This window comes from Hyla sarda, chromosome 2 (assembly GCF_029499605.1).
Source record: "Hyla sarda isolate aHylSar1 chromosome 2, aHylSar1.hap1, whole genome shotgun sequence".
Taxonomy (NCBI): domain Eukaryota; kingdom Metazoa; phylum Chordata; class Amphibia; order Anura; family Hylidae; genus Hyla; species Hyla sarda.
In genome coordinates, this window is record NC_079190.1 from 220,244,759 (window position 1) to 220,265,114 (window position 20,356).

Sequence of the window (20,356 nt, forward strand, 5' to 3'; positions counted from 1 at the left end):
GAAAAATCCTAAAATTTGATGAAAAATTTAGCATTTTTCTAACTTTGAAGCTCTCTGCTTGTAAGGAAAATGTAGATTACAAATAATTTTTTTTTTATTCACATATACAATATGTCTACTTTATGTTTGCATCATAAAATTGATGAGTTTTTACTTTTGGAAGACACCAGAGGGCTTCAAAGTTCAGCAGCAATTTTCCAATTTTTCACAAAATGTTCAAACTCACTATTTTTCAGGGACCAGTTCAGGTTTGAAGTGGATTTGAAGGGTCTTCATATTAGAAATACCCCACAAATGACCCCATTATAAAAACTGCACCCCCTAAAGTATTCAAAATGACATTCAGTCAGCGTTTTAACCCTTTAGGTGTTTCACAGGAATAGAATCAAAGTGAAGGAGAAAATTCACAATCTTAATTTTTTACACTCGCATGTTCTTGTAGACCCAATTTTTGAATTTTTACAAGGGGTAAAAGGAGAAAATTTATACTTACGTTTGTAGCCCAATTTCTCTCGAGTAAGCACATACCTCATATGTCTATGTAAAGTGTTCGGCAGGCGCAGTAGAGGGCTCAGAAGCGAAGGAGCAACAAGGGGATTTTGGAGAGTATGTTTTTCTGAAATGGTTTTTGGGGGGCGTGTTGCATTTAAGAAGCCCCTATGGTGCCAGAACAGCAAAAAAAAAAAAAAAAACACATGGCATGCCATTTTGGAAACTAGACCCCTTGAGGAACATAAGGAATAAAGTGAGCCTTAATACCCCACAGGTGTTTCACGACTTTTGCATATGTAAAAAAACATTTTTTTATTTTTTTTTCACTAAAATGTGTGTTTCCCCCCAAATTTCACATTTTTCCAAGGGTTAATAGCAGAAAATACCCCCCAAAATTTGTAACCCCATCTCTTCTGAGTATAGAGGTACCCCATAAGTTGACCTGAAGTGCATTATGGTGGAACTACAATGCTCAGAAGAGAAGGAGTCATATTTGGCTTTTTGAGAGCAAATTTTGCTAGGGGGGCATGTCGCATTTAGGAAGCCCCTATGGTGCCAGAACAGCAAAAAAAAAAACACACATGGCATACCATTTAGGAAACTAGACCCCTTGCGGAACGTAATAAGGAATAAAGTGAGCATTTGCCTCCCACTGGTGTCTGACAGATCTTTGGAACAGTGGGCTGTAGAAAAGTTTTTATTTTCACGGACCACTGTTCCAAAGATCCGTCAGACACCTGTGGGGGGTAAATTCTCACTGCACCCCTCATTACATTCCGTGAGGGGTGTAGTTTCCGAAATGGGGTCACATGTAGGTTTTTTTTTTTGTTTTTTTTTTTGCGTTTGTCAAAACCGCTGTAACAATCAGCCACCCCTGTGCAAATCACCTCAAATGTACATGGTGCACTCTCCCTTCTGGGCCTTGTTGTGCGCCCGCAGAGCCCTTTGCGCCCACATATGGGGTATTTCCGTGGTCGGGAAAAATTGCATTACAAATTTTGGGGGGCTTTCCCCCCTTTTACCTCTTGTGAAAATGTAAAGTATAGGGCAACATCAGCATGTTAGTGTAAAAAATGTAATTTTTTTACACTAACATTCTGGTGTACACCCCAACATTTCCTTTTCATGAAGGGTTAAAAGAAGAAAAAGCCCCCCAAACCTTGTAACGCAATTTCTCCCGAGTACAGCGATACCCCATATGTGGCCCTAAACTGAAATACGACAGGGCTCCAAAGTGAGAGCGCTATCTGCATTTGAGGCCTAAATGAGGGATTTGCATAGGGGTGGACATTGGGAATCACTGGCATAGAATACCCCTAACAGGGTGCCTCCAGCTGTTGTAAAACTCCCAGCATGCGTGGACAGTCAATGGATGTCCGGCAATACTGGGAGTTGTTTTTCAACCGCTGGAGGCTCTGCTTTGGAAACAGTCGTGTACCGGACGTTCTTATTGGGGGAGGGGGGCTGTGTAGGGGTATGTGTATATGTAGTGTTTTTAACATTTTATTTTGTGTTAGTGTAGTGTTTTTAGGGTACAGTCACACGGGCGGGGGATTACAGCGAGTTTCCCAGCGCAAAATTTGCTGCATCTCAAACGTGCAAGCTAGAAACCCACTGTAAAACCCTCGTCCATGTGAATGTACCCTGTACATTCACAGGGAGGGTACACCAGCTGTTGCAAAACCACAACTCCCAGCATGCATGGTCTGTTAGTGCATGCTGGGAGTTATAGTTTTGCAACAGCTGGAGGCACACAGGTTAGGAAACACAGATAGAAACAGACAATGTTTCCCAACCAGTGTGTCTCCAGTTGTTGCAAAACTACAACTCCCAGCATGCCCAGACAGCTGAAGGGCATGCTGGGAGTTGTAGTTCGGCAACATCTGAAGGGCCAGATGTTGCTGAACTAAAACTCAAAGCATGCCTGGACAGTCAGTGTATGCTGGGAGTTGTAGTTTTGCAGCAACTGGAAGAACAGTTTGGAGACCATTATACAATGGTCTCAAAACTGGGGCCCTCCAGATGTTGCAAAACTACAACTCCCAGCATGCCCAGACAGCCAAAAAAAAACACATGGCATACCATTTTGGAAACTAGACCCCTTGAGGAACATAAGGAATAAAGTGAGCCTTAATACCCCACAGGTGTTTCACGACTTTTGCATATGTAAAAAAACATTTTTTTATTTTTTTTTCACTAAAATGTGTGTTTCCCCCAAATTTCACATTTTTCCAAGGGTTAATAGCAGAAAATACCCCCCAAAATTTGTAACCCCATCTCTTCTGAGTATAGAGGTACCCCATAAGTTGACCTGAAGTGCATTATGGTGGAACTACAATGCTCAGAAGAGAAGGAGTCATATTTGGCTTTTTGAGAGCAAATTTTGCTAGGGGGGCATGTCGCATTTAGGAAGCCCCTATGGTGCCAGAACAGCAAAAAAAAAAACACACATGGCATACCATTTAGGAAACTAGACCCCTTGCGGAACGTAATAAGGAATAAAGTGAGCATTTGCCTCCCACTGGTGTCTGACAGATCTTTGGAACAGTGGGCTGTAGAAAAGTTTTTATTTTCACGGACCACTGTTCCAAAGATCCGTCAGACACCTGTGGGGGGTAAATTCTCACTGCACCCCTCATTACATTCCGTGAGGGGTGTAGTTTCCGAAATGGGGTCACATGTAGGTTTTTTTTTTTGTTTTTTGCCACCCCTGTGCAAATCACCTCAAATGTACATGGTGCACTCTCCCTTCTGGGCCTTGTTGTGCGCCCGCAGAGCACTTTGCGCCCACATATGGGGTATTTCCGTGGTCGGGAAAAATTGCATTACAAATTTTGGGGGGCTTTCCCCCCTTTTACCTCTTGTGAAAATGTAAAGTATAGGGCAACATCAGCATGTTAGTGTAAAAAATGTAATTTTTTTACACTAACATTCTGGTGTACACCCCAACATTTCCTTTTCATGAAGGGTTAAAAGAAGAAAAAGCCCCCCAAACCTTGTAACGCAATTTCTCCCGAGTACAGCGATACCCCATATGTGGCCCTAAACTGAAATACGACAGGGCTCCAAAGTGAGAGCGCCATCTGCATTTGAGGCCTAAATGAGGGATTTGCATAGGGGTGGACATTGGGAATCACTGGCATAGAATACCCCTAACAGGGTGCCTCCAGCTGTTGTAAAACTCCCAGCATGCGTGGACAGTCAATGGATGTCCGGCAATACTGGGAGTTGTTTTTCAACCGCTGGAGGCTCTGCTTTGGAAACAGTCGTGTACCGGACGTTCTTATTGGGGGAGGGGGGCTGTGTAGGGGTATGTGTATATGTAGTGTTTTTAACATTTTATTTTGTGTTAGTGTAGTGTTTTTAGGGTACAGTCACACGGGCGGGGGATTACAGCGAGTTTCCCAGCGCAAAATTTGCTGCATCTCAAACGTGCAAGCTAGAAACCCACTGTAAAACCCTCGTCCAACTCCCAGCATGCCCAGACAGCTGAAGGGCATGCTGGGAGTTGTAGTTCGGCAACATCTGAAGGGCCAGATGTTGCTGAACTAAAACTCAAAGCATGCCTGCACAGTCAGTGTATGCTGGGAGTTGTAGTTTTGCAGCAACTGGAAGAACAGTTTGGAGACCATTATACAATGGTCTCAAAACTGGGGCCCTCCAGATGTTGCAAAACTACAACTCCCAGCATGCCCAGACAGCCAAAGGCTGTCTAGGCATGCTGGGAGTTGTAGTTTTCAGACTCCTAGAGGCAGCTGTGAAGATCTTCACTGCTGCCTCTGAGGACCATGTACTTACCTGCCGGTCCCGCCGCTGCTCGTCCACGTGGCCGGTCCCGACGCTGCTTCAGGTAAGGCCGCCGGTCCCCGCGTGTCCCCCCCTATGCCGCAGGTCCCCGCGAGCCCCCGCAGCCACCTTCCCCCGTTCTGCCCGACTTCAAGGGGCAGGCAGTGCGGGGGATCTGAACTTTCACCCCAGGTCACTGTGATTGGTCCACAAGGACCAATCACAGTGATCGCTGACAAGGACCATCAATGGATGGTCCTGGGGGGTGAAGCAGAAGTTGTCTCCTGCTGGAAACAGCGGGACTTCTGCTGGTTAAGCCGTGCGATGCTGCGCATCGCCGAGTTAACTGAATGTCATTTATAAACGTCGGGATGCGCGAACGCACTGCACAACCCCGTGTTTATATACGACATTCTGCGGGAAGGGGTTAATAGAAATCATGGCTTATAAAATCACGGCTTTGTCCAAGCTGAAGCACAGGCATGGACAAAGTCCAGTAAGTGAGGGTGGGCTAGCACTCCTGTGCTCTCCTTTGCCTGATAGTGCTCCTCTGTGCTCTCTCCAGTCTGACGAGAGAGCACAGAGGGGTGCTGACAGACAGGAGAGGGCACAGAGGGGTGCTGACAGACAGGAGAGGGCACAGAGGGGTGCTGACAGACAGGAGAGGGCACAGAGGGGTGCTGACAGACAGGAGAGGGCACAGAGGGGTGCTGACAGACAGGAGAGGGCACAGAGGGGTGCTGACAGACAGGAGAGGGCACAGAGGGGTGCTGACAGACAGGAGAGAGCACAGAGGGGTGCTGACAGACAGGAGAGAGCACAGAGGGGTGCTGACAGACAGGAGAGAGCACAGAGGGGTGCTGACAGACAGGAGAGAGCACAGAGGGGTGCTGACAGACAGGAGAGAGCACAGAGGGGTGCTGACAGACAGGAGAGAGCACAGAGGGGTGCTGACAGACAGGAGAGAGCACAGAGGGGTGCTGACAGACAGGAGAGAGCACAGAGGGGTGCTGACAGACAGGAGAGAGCACAGAGGGGTGCTGACAGACAGGAGAGAGCACAGAGGGGTGCTGACAGACAGGAGAGAGCACAGAGGGGTGCTGTCAGACAGGAGAGAGCACAGAGGGGTGCTGTCAGACAGGAGAGAGCACAGAGGGGTGCTGTCAGACAGGAGAGAGCACAGAGGGGTGCTGTCAGACAGGAGAGAGCACAGGGGGGTGCTGTCAGACAGGAGAGAGCACAGGGGGGTGCTGTCAGACAGGAGAGAGCACAGGGGGGTGCTGTCAGACAGGAGAGAGCACAGGGGAGTGCTGTCAGACAGGAGAGAGCACAGGGGAGTGCTATCAGACAGGAGAAAGCACAGGGGAGTGCTATCAGACAGGAGAAAGCACAGGGGAGTGCTATCAGACAGGAGAAAGCACAGGGGAGTGCTATCAGACAGGAGAGAGCACAGAGGAGTGCTATCAGACAGGAGAGAGCACAGAGGAGTGCTATCAGACAGGAGAGAGCACAGAGGAGTGCTATCAGACAGGAGAGAGCACAGAGGAGTGCTAGCCCACCCTCACTTACTGGACTTTGTCCATGCCTGTGCTTCAGCTTGGACAAAGCCATGATTTCTATAAAAAAAGAAATAACATTTACTTAAGAAGTATATTTGAAAGGTTAATGTTTGGCCAAGATGTACAACACAAAGAGTTTTTGCATCTGACAGTGCCCACTTAAAGAAATTAACTTGTATGTTAGTTACTTATAGATATTCTGTTTTAAGATGTCTAGGACTGTGCAACTAGCAGTCAGGGTGGAGGAAAGGTAAAGAATGTGATAAGAACATAGAAGCCCAACCTCTGATAAAATGTCTACCAAAGTCTTCCGTGGTAAATCCTTTAGGTGTTCTCTGTACTGTGCTAAGCTCTGAAGCAACTGTACACATGGGAGCAGTACTTTCGGATCCTGTGAAAACACATTTTTATGATCTTTAATTGCATTTTATTCAAGGATTGTGTGTACAAATCGACTTTACACATTGACAAATCTACAAGACATGCTAAGAGGAGCCATGATAGTTTGTTACAGAGTTGTAGTCAGAAATATGTGTACATTTGTACACAAAGTAGACTCATGTCAAAAAATAGGGAAAGGAGAAAAAAAAAAATCTATATAAAAAAAACTAATTTAAATAAAAATAATTAAAACAAGCATGATGTGTCAGTACATATGGAATAACACTAAATTTTACCTTAGCAAGCCGACCAGACTGGAACAGGGCCAGGACTCCAAAAAAATTACCAAAGATGGCATTTCTCACTAATTTCTGAGGGAGGGGAAAGACAAAGTGTTAGAGGCTTTAAAGCAGAAAGGGAATTTAGTAATTATAGAAATGCTTACATTTATTACACAAAAGTCTGCACTGAAAAAGGTAAACCCAAGATAAACATCATTTCTCTCTAAGCACCATGGATGATGAAATACACCCTGTTCCAAATTATTATGCAAATGATATTTTTCTCATTTACCTAAATCATTCATGTAAATAACTGTCAGCATAATTCTCATGTTAACTATTAAAGGGGTACTCCAGTCCTAAAACATCATAGACACCATAGACTTGCATTGAGGGGGCGGAGCGTGACATCACTCCGGCCCCGTGGTCATCACGCTGCACACTCGGAGCCTCCAGCACTGCAGAGAACTCGCAAAGGTGGGTGCTGAATGACAGATTGCAGGGGTGCCCAGCGACGGGACCCCCGCGATCAGACATCTTATCCCCTATGCTTTGGATAGGGGATAAGATGTATTAGGGCCGGAGCATCTCTTTAAGAGTACGATTCAAATTTTGATGAACAAACCTCCTAATGATAACAGCATTTTTCTTAAACAAACTTACAATGCACAGTTCCAAATTATTGCGCACAGTAAGTTTCAAAACACTTTATAGGTTGTAAGGAACTACAAATTGTCATTTGTTGTGTTTGTAGCATATTTACTGATATCAAAAGCTATCTCAATCAAACTTAACAATATTTTAACAGGTTACGTTACATTTTAACATAGGAACTCTTATTTGATAGCAGCTTCACAAGTCTTGCATCCATTGAACTTGTGAGTTTTTGGACAGTTTCTGCTTGAATTTGTTTGCAAGATGTCAGAATAGCCTACCAGAGCTGATGTTTGGATGTTAACTGCCTCCCACCCTCATAGATCGTTTGCTTGAGGATGCTCCAAAGGTTCTCAATAGGATTGAGGTCAGGGGAGAATGGAGGCGCACACCACGACTTGCTTTCCTTTTATCCCCATAGCAGCCATTGATGCAGAGGTAGTCTTTGCAGCATGAGATGGTGCATTGTCATGCATGAAGATGATTTTATTACGGAAAGTATAGTTATTCCTTCCGTACCAGTGAAGAAAGTGGTCAGACAGAAACTCCACATACTTTGCAGAGGTCATCTTTACTCTTTCGGGGGCCCTAAAGGGGCCGACCAGCTCTCTTCCCATGATTCTGGCCCAAAACATGACTCCACCACCGCCTTGCTAACGTCGCAGCCTTGTTGGAACAGGGTGGCCGTCCACCAACCATCCACTACGGCACTCATTAGTGAACAGGACTGTTTGAAAATTAGTCTTCATGTATTTTTCTGCCCAATGCAGCCATTTCTGCTTGTAAACATTGGTTAGTGGTGGCCGAATAGAAGGTTTATGCACAGTTGCAAGACTCTGGAGAACTCTACACCTTGACATCCATGGGACTCCAGAGGCACCAGCAGCTTCAAATATCTGTTTGCTGCTATGTAATGGTATTTTAGCAGCTGCTCTATTGATCCAATGAACGGATCTGGCAGAAATCTTCCTCAATGTGCCTTTATCTGCACAAACTAGTCTGTGATCTCCACAAATCTCTAAATAGTGCGATGATTATGCTTACGTTTTCGTGAAATAAGGAGATTTTTTTGTACTCACTGTAAAGCCTTCATTGGGGAACACAGAGACCATGGGTATTATGCTGCTGCTACTAGGAGGCTGACACTAGGCAAAAAAAGAAGTCGGCTCCTCCCAGCAGTATATACCCGCCCACAGGCACAGAGCTAATCAGTTGTGTCACAAAGCAGTAGGTGAAGACAAACAACAAAGGAGATGTGTCCAAAGGACACAAGAAAGTAACAACAGGCAACAAAACAACCTGACCAGGAACCATAAAAGGGCGGGTGCTGTGTTCCCCAATGTAGGCTCCGAGAAAGATTTTACAGTGAATAATAATAATAATAAATATAAATATATATATATTATATATATATATATATATATATATATATATATATATATATATATATATATATTTTCTCGGTCACCACACAGGGACAATGGGATGTCCCAAAGCAGTCCCTGGGGTGGGTAAAACAACTGTAAGAGAAGGGAATAGCAGTCCAGAGACTGAACTACACCCATTCGCACAGGAACGTGGAAGAGGCCCAGGAGGAAACCCACCACCTGGAAACCCCCACAAAACATGAGGGGGAAGAGCTAGGACCAGAAAAGGAAGGAACCAAGCAAGGACAGAGGTCCAACCTCTAACCAAATGCGACAAGAAATAGTCGCCTCGGAAGCCTGCCGGCCAGACACCCCCATGGCCGGAGAGAAAACACCACCTCCGAAGAAAAGACCTAAGGCACACAACCACCGAGGCCTGGCCCAAACGTGGAAGAGAAAGCGACAAGAGAACTCCAATTCAGGGATTCCACGAAGCAAACAAACATGGTAAGGAAACTTCACCTGTCAGTAGAGAAGTGTGCCGTACAGACCCGAAGGGAGAGCCCCGCTAGGAGGTCAGCCGCAACTACAGGACCCAGTCAGAGGAGAGAGAATGACAAGAAGGTTGCAGCTGAACACGCGCAGCAGAGGGCAAGACCTTCAGAAGGTGAAACTAGAAGCCGCCGGAAAAGGAGACGAGAGGGACAAACAAGATCCATGTCCAAGCACGAACGCAGGGCAATCTGGCCCAGAAGATGACTAGGGCAGGCTGACTGCTCGGACTGAGAGGCCCGGACACCAAACCACAGTCCCAAGGCCAAACTGCCAAGGGACCGGTGGAAAAGGAAACTCAAAAAGCACACAGTATCTCCTGGAAGGGCGAGGAAAATGGAGGGCAACGGGAGGATAACGTCCATCTAGGTGCAAATTGCCAGACAAAAAGGTAAACAGGAGAACAGAAGGGCCTTTGGCCACTCCCAGAGGGAGACAATAAGAGACAAACAGGCCGGTGAGGAGGTTAGAACTCTCCAGAAATCCTGGAGCAGTTGTCAAGAGAACCAGAGGTTCCCAGGTCCGGGAATAAGTTGAGGGACCGCAGGGTCCCACACCAGAAGCAGCTAAGCAACCCCAAGCTGGAGCAAAACGCCCTAGGTGAAGAGCCCCTAGGCCGAAAAAAAAAAAATAAGGAAACCACCTCGGAGACCGAGACATGTAACTGCAACCTGGAAAATAGCACAACGCAAAGAAGTCCTGCACAAGTAGAACATCAAGGGAGAGGGTCCTGAACAAGTCTAGGACCACCATGAAAGAAGTGGCATACCCTATGAGGGAACGGAAGGCAGAGGAACAGGCAACGCTAGCACCAAGATCACTGCGCAGCCCAAGCACCCTCAGATACAAGGGACGAGAGGCTAGACAAGGCCGCCCAGTGGTCAGAACGGACTGGATGATTCCAAGGAGAGACAGCCCAGAAGGCATGGCACAAAGAGGGAGACAGAAGTGACCCAGCTCCGGTGTCAGACCAGCCGAAGCAATAAGTCGCCCACCAGACTGTCGTCCAGTCACGGAACAACTGACACCCATCTCGAAAGAGGATGGACATGCCGCATCGAGACCGATGTAGAAACCGCACAAGGACTGCCCGAATGTCGTTTAAGCAAGTTACCCTGAAGGAGAGTGCCACATGAGTGTCAGGGTAAGTAGAGTCGAATCCACGCCAGGATCGCCAACACCCCATGCAGAACAAACGGGGGGGGGGGGGGGGGGGAATAAGGCAGAAACTATCCCAGCAGCGTGGAAGGCAACGTGAACGCCAGGAGAGCAACAGCCACAACTAAGCCAATCCAGCAGAACTCAGCCAGAGGTGGGAGGAGGATAGCAGGGATAGGAAAAATAGGAGAAGAGCAGCTCTGCTGAGGCTGGGAGGCGTACACGGGCCTCCCGCATGGCAGGACAGAAATGTACTACAGTAGTACCAATGCTCCGACACCAAAAAAATAAACCACCCAATACAGGGGGCTGGAGGATGACGGCTGAAAAAACAGGAACGGTGCCATGCCTGCAAAACTCCCTGTAGAAAGGAGAGGCGGAATGGCTGAAATACGGATAGCCGGAAGCCCACCAAGCCACCCCGAGGCTGGTAACGAGGGGTCAACGAGATGGCTGGACACGCCATAGGAGGAATATACGCTCACCAGTTTACACTGGACTAGCCTATGGAAGCTGCAGAGACTATCGCTCATACCATGTCACCCCCTTCAGGTACCTTGCACAGGTAGAGGGGAGAACGGAACTTCAGGCACAGCAGACCTGGCACCGGCGACCGGTGGTAAAGGAAACTGACAGGTGCTGTCAGGTTTCCTAGAATTCCCCAAGGAATGATAAGGGAAGCATGGCGAGCCATGTCGATGACTATTCCTAAGTCTGGACCACTGTCAAAATCCCATACCATATTAAAATGGCCAATCAGGTCACCATGGAAAATGGGCCAGGGCCCAAAACCACTCAGACAAACAGGGGAAAGGTAAAAGCACATGGCTGCAGGCAACACTTATGTAGGCAAAATGGTACAGTGCGAAGGTTAAGTGCCGCAAACACGTGGACCAAGGACCTAATAGTATGACAGATTGTAAATAGATGTGGGAGATGCACTGTAAGATCATGCCATATCGGGTCAATGCACATTGTGACAGAAGAAAGCTTTGAATCGGCCCCCGTTCTCAAAAATCTATTTAATATATGGTCCCTAGATAGGCAACGTATCAGATTAAACTGATAAGAACAGATACGACACCTGATCTTAGCCGAAAGGCCGAGAAGCGATCAGAGTCAACAGGCAACCCCCGGCCACAGAACCAAACGGTGCGCTGAGGAATAAATTTATGGAGCACCCGTGGGCCGCCAGGAATCGCAGTGCGCTGAACACCGCACCTCCCCAGCAGCCATCCCAGGAACCAGGCTGGGGACCGAACAGGGTCTCGGCTGCATGATCGGGGCGCCGGCAGCCAGGAAAAGAGTAGGAGCACTGCAAACACATGTCTCCCCAATGGCCGCCCCACGGACCAGGCTGGAGACTGAATGCCTGGTGCGGCCCCCGTCTGTCCCCACTGCTGCACTGCCTGGCCATGGACCCGCTCCCATAGAGGGTCCAACATGGAAAGGCCATGCAACGCAGCCAGGCACTAAGCCTGTCTGCAATACAGGTACAGGGGGGGGGGGAGAATTGGAGTGTTAAGACACCCGGCAGCCAGCTAGCCGACAGATCGCAGCAGCCACATATGGGGGGGAGGAGCTGGGGGAAGAATGTCCATAGTTGAGTGGAGGTGGGAGCTGAGTGGCCGGATGAAGGAAAGACAGGCCACCGGACTGACCCCTACAGGTATGGCACTGGGGCCATGAGGGGTCTTGCCCAGAGCAGCCACCAGCAATGGCAGCCGAGGAGCAGGGCACAGTGTATACGACCCCTAGAAGGTAGAGGAGGAAGGGAGGGGGAATGTAGTACCTACTCACCTGCAGACCTCATCTTCCTATACTTACCCTGAAGTCTTCGGCCCAGTAAAAACCGCGCTGCATCACGCCAAGCTGCCATAGCGAGGCGGGCAGGGGCAAGTGGAGGTCCCGGAGGGTATTCCGCCAGGCGCTGGCCAGTGGCAAGAAGGGGTTGACGGCCCATACTCTATGCACTGTGCCCCTTCATCGCATGTGTGAAATCAGGTTGCGCCATGCTCCTGTCGCCCAATCTTGAAAAATAACAAAGGGAAAAAAAAACTTAACATCCCTAGCTAGAAAATAATAAAACAGAAAAGACCAGGTCTGGAGAGAACTCCAGACCTGTGTCTGCCTCGTACTGACACTAAGCTAAAACTGATTAGCTCTGTGTCTGTGTGCGGGTATATCCTGCTGGGAGGAGCAGACTTCTTTTTCACCTAGTGTCAGCAACATAAAACCCATGGTCTCTGTGTTCCCCAATAAGGCGACCGAGAATTCATATTTTTCATACCTAGTCCAAGGCAATTGCGTCTCAGGGCTCTCTTTCACTCTTTTCGGCAGCAGAGAGATCCTTTTTCTTCCTCATATTGCTTGAAAAGGGTGCTATGCTTAATAATTTGGAACACCCATCTTTAGTAGTTTTTCCTTAAATTAGGCTCACCTGGCAATCTAATTATCACAGGTGTCCGAGATTGTTTTCAGTGATCAAAAGAGCCCTGAGACACAATGCCATCCATGAGTTAAACTGAAAAACGAAATATTTAATCTTGGTGACACTTAAATATAATTTGCATAATTTGGAACAGGGTGTAAAGAGGGCATAAGTAGCTAGATATCAGTGCCAAAAATGAGCCAATAAACAGCATAGTATTCGTAAAAAAAAAAAAAAAATAAAAGTTAAAGGGGTTGTGCGCTGCCCTGCAGTTCGGAGCTCCGCTCACAGCGTCCGGAAGTTCATTACTCCGAACGCTGTGTGCGGGCTTCCGTGTTCGCAGCCGCCGGGCGTGACGCCAAGCCCGGCCCATCGCAACGTCTCGCCCGCCCCCTCAACGAAATTCTATGCGCTGTCACGCCCCCTTCCCATAGACTTTGGTAGAGGGGGCGGGCGTGACGTCACGAAGGGGCCGGGCGTGACGTCACGCCCAGCGGCCGCGAACACGGAAGCCCGCACACAGCGTTCGGAGTAATGAACTTCCGGACGCTGTGAGCGGAGCTCCGAATTGCAGGGCAGCGCACATCCCCTTTAAGGATCAGAAAATGTCAGGTAAATTTTTTTCTAAAAAGGTTTACAAAAGTGCTAAAACATTATAAACTATATAAATTGGTTAATATTGTAATCGTAACAACCTAAAAAAATGAATAAAAAAAATCAAGATAACATGTCAGTTTGACCACATGGTGAATGGCAAAAAAATTTCGCCCGAGTTTTACTTTAATGGCGGGCATCAGCGTGATCGTTGATGTCTGCCATTAGTGGCAGATCCCTGGGTGATGATAGCAGTCAGCACCCGCGGTCTAGAAAGTTAGGTACCAGACAGCCAGTGAGTACTGGTATATTCTGCATCCTCTAGGGGTTAAAGGGTAGTATAGCAAAGCAAAAACTTTTCTTTTTTGTAGAATCAGGTAGGATCTATTAAAAAAACATATCAAATCGATCAACCTCACAACATTCTTTTCAACTAAATAATTTTTAGTTTGAGCTAGAAAAAATAATAAAGATTACTACAGAAAACAAAGACAATCATGAAACAACCACATCAATATGGCCTTAAAGGGGTACTCCGGCGCTTAGACATCTTATCCCCTATCCAAAGGATAGGGGATAAGATGCCTGATCGCGGGGGTCCCGCCGCTGGGGACCCCCGTGATCTTGCACATAGCACCCCAGTTAAAATCAGCTGTCACGCCCCCTCCCATAGGCTTGCATTGAGAGGCGAAACGTGACATCACATGGGGGCGGAGGCGTGATGTCACACGCCACCAGCCCTGTGGTCGCCGGTAATCAGACCTGGAGAGAACATGCTCCAGACACTGATTTTAACTGGGGTGCTGCATGCAAGATCACGGGGGACCCCCGCGATCAGGCATCTTATCCCCTATCCTTTGGATAGGGGATAAGATGTATAAGTGCCGGAGTACCCCTTTAAAGAGAATCTGGGTTAAAGGGGTACCCCACAGGAAAACATTTTCTTTTAAATCAACTGGTGTCAGAAAGTTAAACAGATTTGTAAATGACTTCTATTAAAAAATCTTAATCCTTCCAGTGCTTATCTGGACAGTTCCTAAAATAGACAGAGATGTCAGCAGAGAGCACTGTGGTCAGACAGAAAGGAAATTCAAAAAGAAAAAAAAAAGAACTTCCTCTCTAGTATGCAGCAGCTGATAAGCAATGGAAGGGTTAAGATTTTTTAATAGAAGTAATTTGCAAATCAGTTTAACTTTCTGACACTTATTAAAAAAGAAAAAATGTTTTCCAATGGAGTAACCCCTTTAAAATGGTCAGTCAAAACAAGAATTCCAACAATGTTTTAACTTTGTCTCACCCCCTGGTTCCCGAGATTATAATATTAGTTGACTAGCTGTACTTTTTACTGCATTGTCAGATAGGGGAAACGGACTTTAGTGTAAAATAGGATGTGAATGCTCGGCAAAGGGGATGTTACCCTGCATTATCCCACACTCTTAACATGATTCACACCCCTCAATCTCAGGAACCAATGGATATAGCAAGAAAGTTTAAAAAAAAAAAAAACACCTTTGGAACCAAGGCACCTAAGGCTAAAATATTTATTTAAATGTATGTTTTAGACTAACCCTGTGGCCAGTCAGATAGGTGTGAACTGCATTTTAATAACAGGAGTGAGTATCAGGCATACACATACAACATTTTCACCCCCTGATCGTATAATCATGACGATGACTCGATAGTCACTCCCAATTCTAAAATGAAGGAGACAACCACCGATTCCCTGAAATGTCACAAATTATAAAACCACATATCTCAAGAATGGGAAGTAGTATCAAGAAACTATAAAAGTGTGTGATCACAGCAATCTAAGCTATTTAAGGAAAATAAATCCTAAAATTGTTTGGTTGACCACAGCTCCTCTTTAAAAAACATGTTCGGCTCCGTTCACACTGCTGTCATGCCTTTTATTACAACAGAAGCAAATGCAGTGGTGCAGGAGCCACCAAAACAGACACAAACTGTGCCGATGCATGCTGCACTTTTACTTCTTATCAAATCTAAGAAGACTAGAGACAGAGGTTTTAAACTTAGCCTCTGAAGGTAATGTGTACAGAGCCTTAAATATTTCACAAAATGCATGCGATTTGATCTGAACAGAAACTCACTTTTTTAACCTTCTGAAGGTTATACTTTTCATATATATGTTCCAAAACTGTAGACAGTGAAACTTCTTCAAAGCACTGTAGAACCTTTAAAGAAACGAGATTGAAATACAGTAAGCTGTTAAATATTGTTAATCAAATATTGACAAAAAATTTGGCTTACTTTTAAGACAGCCTAAGCCATAATGATTTGCCCACCCCGCTTTGGCTATTCTAATGGTCTTCTCTGGTGAAGTCTTGGCACACAAGAAATGCCACTGAATAATTACTTCCAGTGGCAAGAGCCTTTCTGTGGCCTTCCAAGAGGTCAAGGTGAGGTTGGCACTGCAGGTAAGCATTGGTGCCCAAGGACCAGGTAGATACAATGTAAAGTAGAAAGGGTCCCGGCACCCAAGATTCTTGCTTAATCTGTGTCTTTATTAATGCAATAGACAGCATAGCATACATCACAGTACGGGTTACCGCTCAACAGCCTTTATCAACTGTGTACAGGTAGTTAGGACGCATCTCATATACAACATCCAACTCACAGATACCACGTCATCACAATTAGTACTATCATTCTTAAAAAAAATGTAAACAGTAAATACTTGTCAACGCTTGTATGATTCTGAGCGAAGATCCTTTCAGAATAGAGAATCAATACACTCTCTGTAAAAAAGATAAAATAAGGGGAGTATCGTTAACCCATGCAATTACATACAATGTCTGTGTCAGTGTAACAGTTGTGACAGCTCATAGTCGCTGTTCAAGCCTCACGGTTCCAGGATCCCCAAACGGTGAATCCAAAATGCTTCTTTGCGCACAAGTAACTTTTTAATATCCCCTCCTCTCCTTGGTTGTATTACTTCATCTATAACTTGATATTTTAGCTTTGCTATAGAGTGGTTTTTATTTTAAGGTGAGCTGGAATGGGAAGAAGATGATTTTGGCACCTAATGCTTGACTTATGGCGGTCAATGCGGTCTCCTACACGTTGGGTGGTCTCTCCAATGTATAGGAGACTGCACAGACATTTAATAATGTAAACTACATTGCGTGACTGACAGGTGAAGAATTTGGTGACAGGAAATTTTATACCAGTGTGTGGGTGTGTAATTTGATGACTTTTGATGACATTGCTGCATTGGGCACAGTTCAAACATGGGAATGTACCCCTGCATTTTGTACCTAAAAAGGTTTGTCTGCTTTTCTGTTTCCCTCCTATGTCTGCTCTTATTATAGTATCTTTAATGTTCCTAGGATGTTTGTTGCAGATTAGCAGGGAGCCACTAAAATGGTTCCCTTTATTAGAACCTATCATCCACTTTCATCTAGAATAGATGGCATCGCAAGGAACTATTGGTACATACTCGAGAAATCGCACCCTCGCATAGGGTAATTTAAACCCCCACACACACTAATCTGCAACAAACGTCCTAGCAAAATGCACGGGTACATTCCCGTGTTTGAACTGTGCCCAATGCAGCAATGTCATCAAGGGTAATCAAATTACACACCCAAACACTGGTAGAAAATTTCCTGTCACCAAATTCTTCACCTGTCAGTCACGCAATGTAGTTTACATTATTAAATGTCTGTGCAGTCTCCTATACATTGGAGAGACCACCCAACCTGTAGGAGACCGCATTGACCGCCATAAGTCAAGCATTAGGTGCCAAAATCATCTTCTTCCCATTGCAGCTCACCTTAAAATAAAAACCACTCTATAGCACAATATCAAGTTATAGATGAAGTAATACAACCAAGGAGAGGAGGGGAAACTAAAAAGTTACTTGTGCGCAAAGAAGTATTTTGGATTCACCGTTTGGGGACCCTGGAACCGCGCGGCTTGAACAGTGACTATGAGCTGCCACAACTGTTACACTGACATTGTATGTCATGCATGGGTTAACGATACTCCCCTTATTTTATTTTTTCTACAGAGAGTGAACAATCTCTATTCTGAAAGGATCTTCGCTCAGAATCATACAAGCATTGACAAGTATTTTCTGTGTTAAAATTTTTACCTTTTTTTCATTAATGTGTTTAGAATGATAGTACTAATTGTGATGACGTGGTATCTGCGAGTCAGATGTTGTATATAAGATGCGTCCTAACTGATACCTGTACACAGTTGATAAAGGCTGTTGTGCTGTAACGCGTACTGTGATGTATGCTATGCTGTCTACTGCATGAATAAAGACACAGATTAAGCAAGAATCTTGGGTGCTGGGACCCTTTCTTTACATTTCTGTGGCCTTCTACAGTCATTTACTCTGGCAAGCATGTAAACACTGACAGAGCTCATGTTAACCACAGTACAGAAGTTGCGATTTTATTTTTTATCACTGCATTAACACAAGAACTAGTACATGCCATCCTATTGCTTTAAATGGGATTTGAATTTTTTATTGTTATTTGAATTATATCCTTTCACATTCACTCATTTTGTTAAAGCCTCGTACATCCATCTTTTTCAAAGCTTCCACTGTCCTGCCATGCAGTCAGTAAATTTCTGCTCAGCAAAGACAGATCTATGCTGTGAGGGCATTTCTGAACCACACAGCATGTTAGCAGAAGCTTTGAAGAGGGCTGTGGATGGGACCGACCAATCAGAAAACTGGTATACTGGTTTGTTAAGATTCCCTACAGCATATTAAAACATCATTAATTGCCGAGCACCAACTTTAAAGGAAAACTGTCAACCTGTTCCCCCACACTAAACCTCATACACTGTTATAGTGGGGGTGAACAGGAGTCCAACGAGGGGTCACTCACTTAAATATGTCCAGTAGGTCCTGAGGTATGTCTCCCAGAAGATCCAATGCTGAATTGAGTGAATCGCGCACAGTGGGCGAACAGGCTGACAGTTTTCCTTTAAGCCCAATAACCCACGTATTACTATTAAAGATGCCCCCTTAGTTTTCTTATAAAGATATTAATACTATAGTGCAGCACTAGTACATACCTGGGCTAAGGCCAAACTAAATCCGGGCCTTGCTGCTTCTCGAGTGGCTGCCAATCCTTCCACTAGTCTCTTAAAGGTGTATTTCAGTTCATCTGGCTGTAAAAAGAAATATAATATAAAAAGCGCTGTTAATGTAACTTACATTTAAACAAAAAGGCAGAAGTTCTTAGCTGAGCACTGTGCCCCTTTATTTCTGACTGGAATTGTTCAGCAATCCTCACACAGCCAAGCAAGAAGTGTAGAGACAATAGACTTTCCATGAGTCCCTACACAGCTCGCGCCTCCAGAAAAAAGTATTTGATATATTCACTTGGATTGACAGATATACTTTGGTTTTGCCGCAGCAAATACGCATGCAAAAAATGTATGGCGCATTACAGTAGCCACAAAGCGGATGGGAATCTGTAGATATCTTGTTCACATGCTACAGAAAAAAAGACACAAAAATCTGTACAGAAATTGACCTGAAGCGTGGATAGACTACGGATTTTTACGGCACACTGAAGTCAGCTGTTGTAGAACCACAGCAAATATTTAAAGGGGTACTCTGGCCCTAAGACATCTTATCCCCTATCCAAAGGATAGGGGATAAGATGTCTGACCGCGGGGGTCCCGCCGCTGGGGACCCTGGCAATCTTGCATTCGGCACCCACCTCTTTGAGCTGCATGCCACGCTGCCAGCTCACAAACTGCTGGGTGTCGACCACGGGCAAGAGTATCATGACGTCACCCCCGCTATGCAAGTCTATGGGAGGGGGTGTGACACCCACTCCCACAGACTTGCATAGCGGGGGCGTCACGTCACACAGGGGCTGGGGGGGATTTGTGATGTCACACGGGGGCGGAGTCGTGACGTCACGATACTCCAGCCCCATGGTCGGCACCAGGCAGTTTGTGAGCTGGCGGCGTGCAGCTCAAAGAGGTGGGTGCCGAATGCAAGATTGCGGGGGTCCCCAGTGGCGGGAGCCCCGCAGTCAGACATCTTTTTCCCCTATCCTTTGGATAGGGGATAAGATGTCTTAGGGCTGGAGTACCTCTTTACCCACTTTAGATTTAAAATACATTGATTTGTTTTAGCTATTCTACTCTTAAATTCACCAAGTATCGGAAATCAGGCCTTTTGTGGACGTTTTATAAAAATCTTAAAATCAGGCCTTTAGTGGAAGTTAATAAGGTTGAAAAAGGGCACAGGTCTATCAAGAGCAACCCTCATTCTATTCTTAGGATCTAGCAGAAGGCAAAACCTCTGTTTGGGTGGGGTGGGAGGTTGGGGAAAGTACCATGGAGAGAAAATTCCTCCCCAACTCCTATTCCATATGTGCAGGGAAGCTTCATGGCTTATGGGAAATTTGCACATATGTGCTGTATAGACAGTGTGTATGTGGGAGCTGAAAACATTTGGACAGCTGCAAACAAGGGAAGACCCGTGAGTGTAAAAACTTTAATCCTATTTTTTTTTTTTTTTTTTTTAAGGAGGATAGGAGTAATAACTCCTATCATCCAAGTAGCAGGACTTCTGACCTAGTATAAACTCTACTGCACAAGGCTCCTGATAGGCTCCTGAGACATCAGCAGGCAGCTCACAGACAGGATGGTGCCCTAACTGCCATAGATGAAGGGGGTCAGTATACACCTCAGATACTTGTGGAGACTTTAGGACAGAAGTTTGAAAAACTGTTTCCCACCCAGGGTGCCTTCGGTTGTCCGGGAATGCTGGGAGTTTGGCAACAGCTGGAGACACCTTGGTTGGGAAACAGTGATTCCCCCACCATTACTGTACCTTGTCACTGGATTTCAGGTACTGGATAAGGTTCTCTGTGGCCGCCAGTCTGACATCCTGCTCGGGCTTAGCAATGTCCCAGAAGAAGTCCAGGAACTCTCTGTTCTGCTGCAGGACACCACGCACTTCATTCTGTCTGTTCGCAGCCTTCTCCTTCTTCTTCTTTGATGCGCTTTCCCCGCTGTCCATGCCAGACACCTTCTGCACAGCCATGCTGTCCTACACCCCACGTGTCTGCGCAGGCACTTCCGGGGTCACCGCGCATG

The 20,356-nt window shown here is 45.9% G+C and overlaps 1 protein-coding gene and 1 non-coding gene across 2 annotated transcripts in view; both read right to left on the reverse strand.

The window, feature by feature from the left end:
• The window catches only part of MYBBP1A (MYB binding protein 1a), an 88,153-nt gene extending 67,801 nt beyond the window's left edge, over nucleotides 1-20,352 (reverse strand). Inside the window, exons 1-5 of the mRNA XM_056556412.1 lie at nucleotides 20,091-20,352; nucleotides 18,311-18,406; nucleotides 15,364-15,447; nucleotides 6,515-6,589; nucleotides 6,121-6,228 (exon numbers count right to left, since the gene is read on the reverse strand). Coding sequence (XP_056412387.1) covers nucleotides 6,121-6,228; nucleotides 6,515-6,589; nucleotides 15,364-15,447; nucleotides 18,311-18,406; nucleotides 20,091-20,303 — 576 coding nt within the window. The 5' untranslated portion in view covers nucleotides 20,304-20,352. The remainder of the gene's footprint in view (nucleotides 1-6,120; nucleotides 6,229-6,514; nucleotides 6,590-15,363; nucleotides 15,448-18,310; nucleotides 18,407-20,090) is intronic.
• On the reverse strand, nucleotides 11,162-11,344 carry LOC130360005 (U2 spliceosomal RNA). Its single transcript, XR_008890517.1, has one exon. It is a non-coding gene; the product is annotated as a U2 spliceosomal RNA (small nuclear RNA).
• Nucleotides 20,353-20,356: the final 4 nt, after the last annotated feature.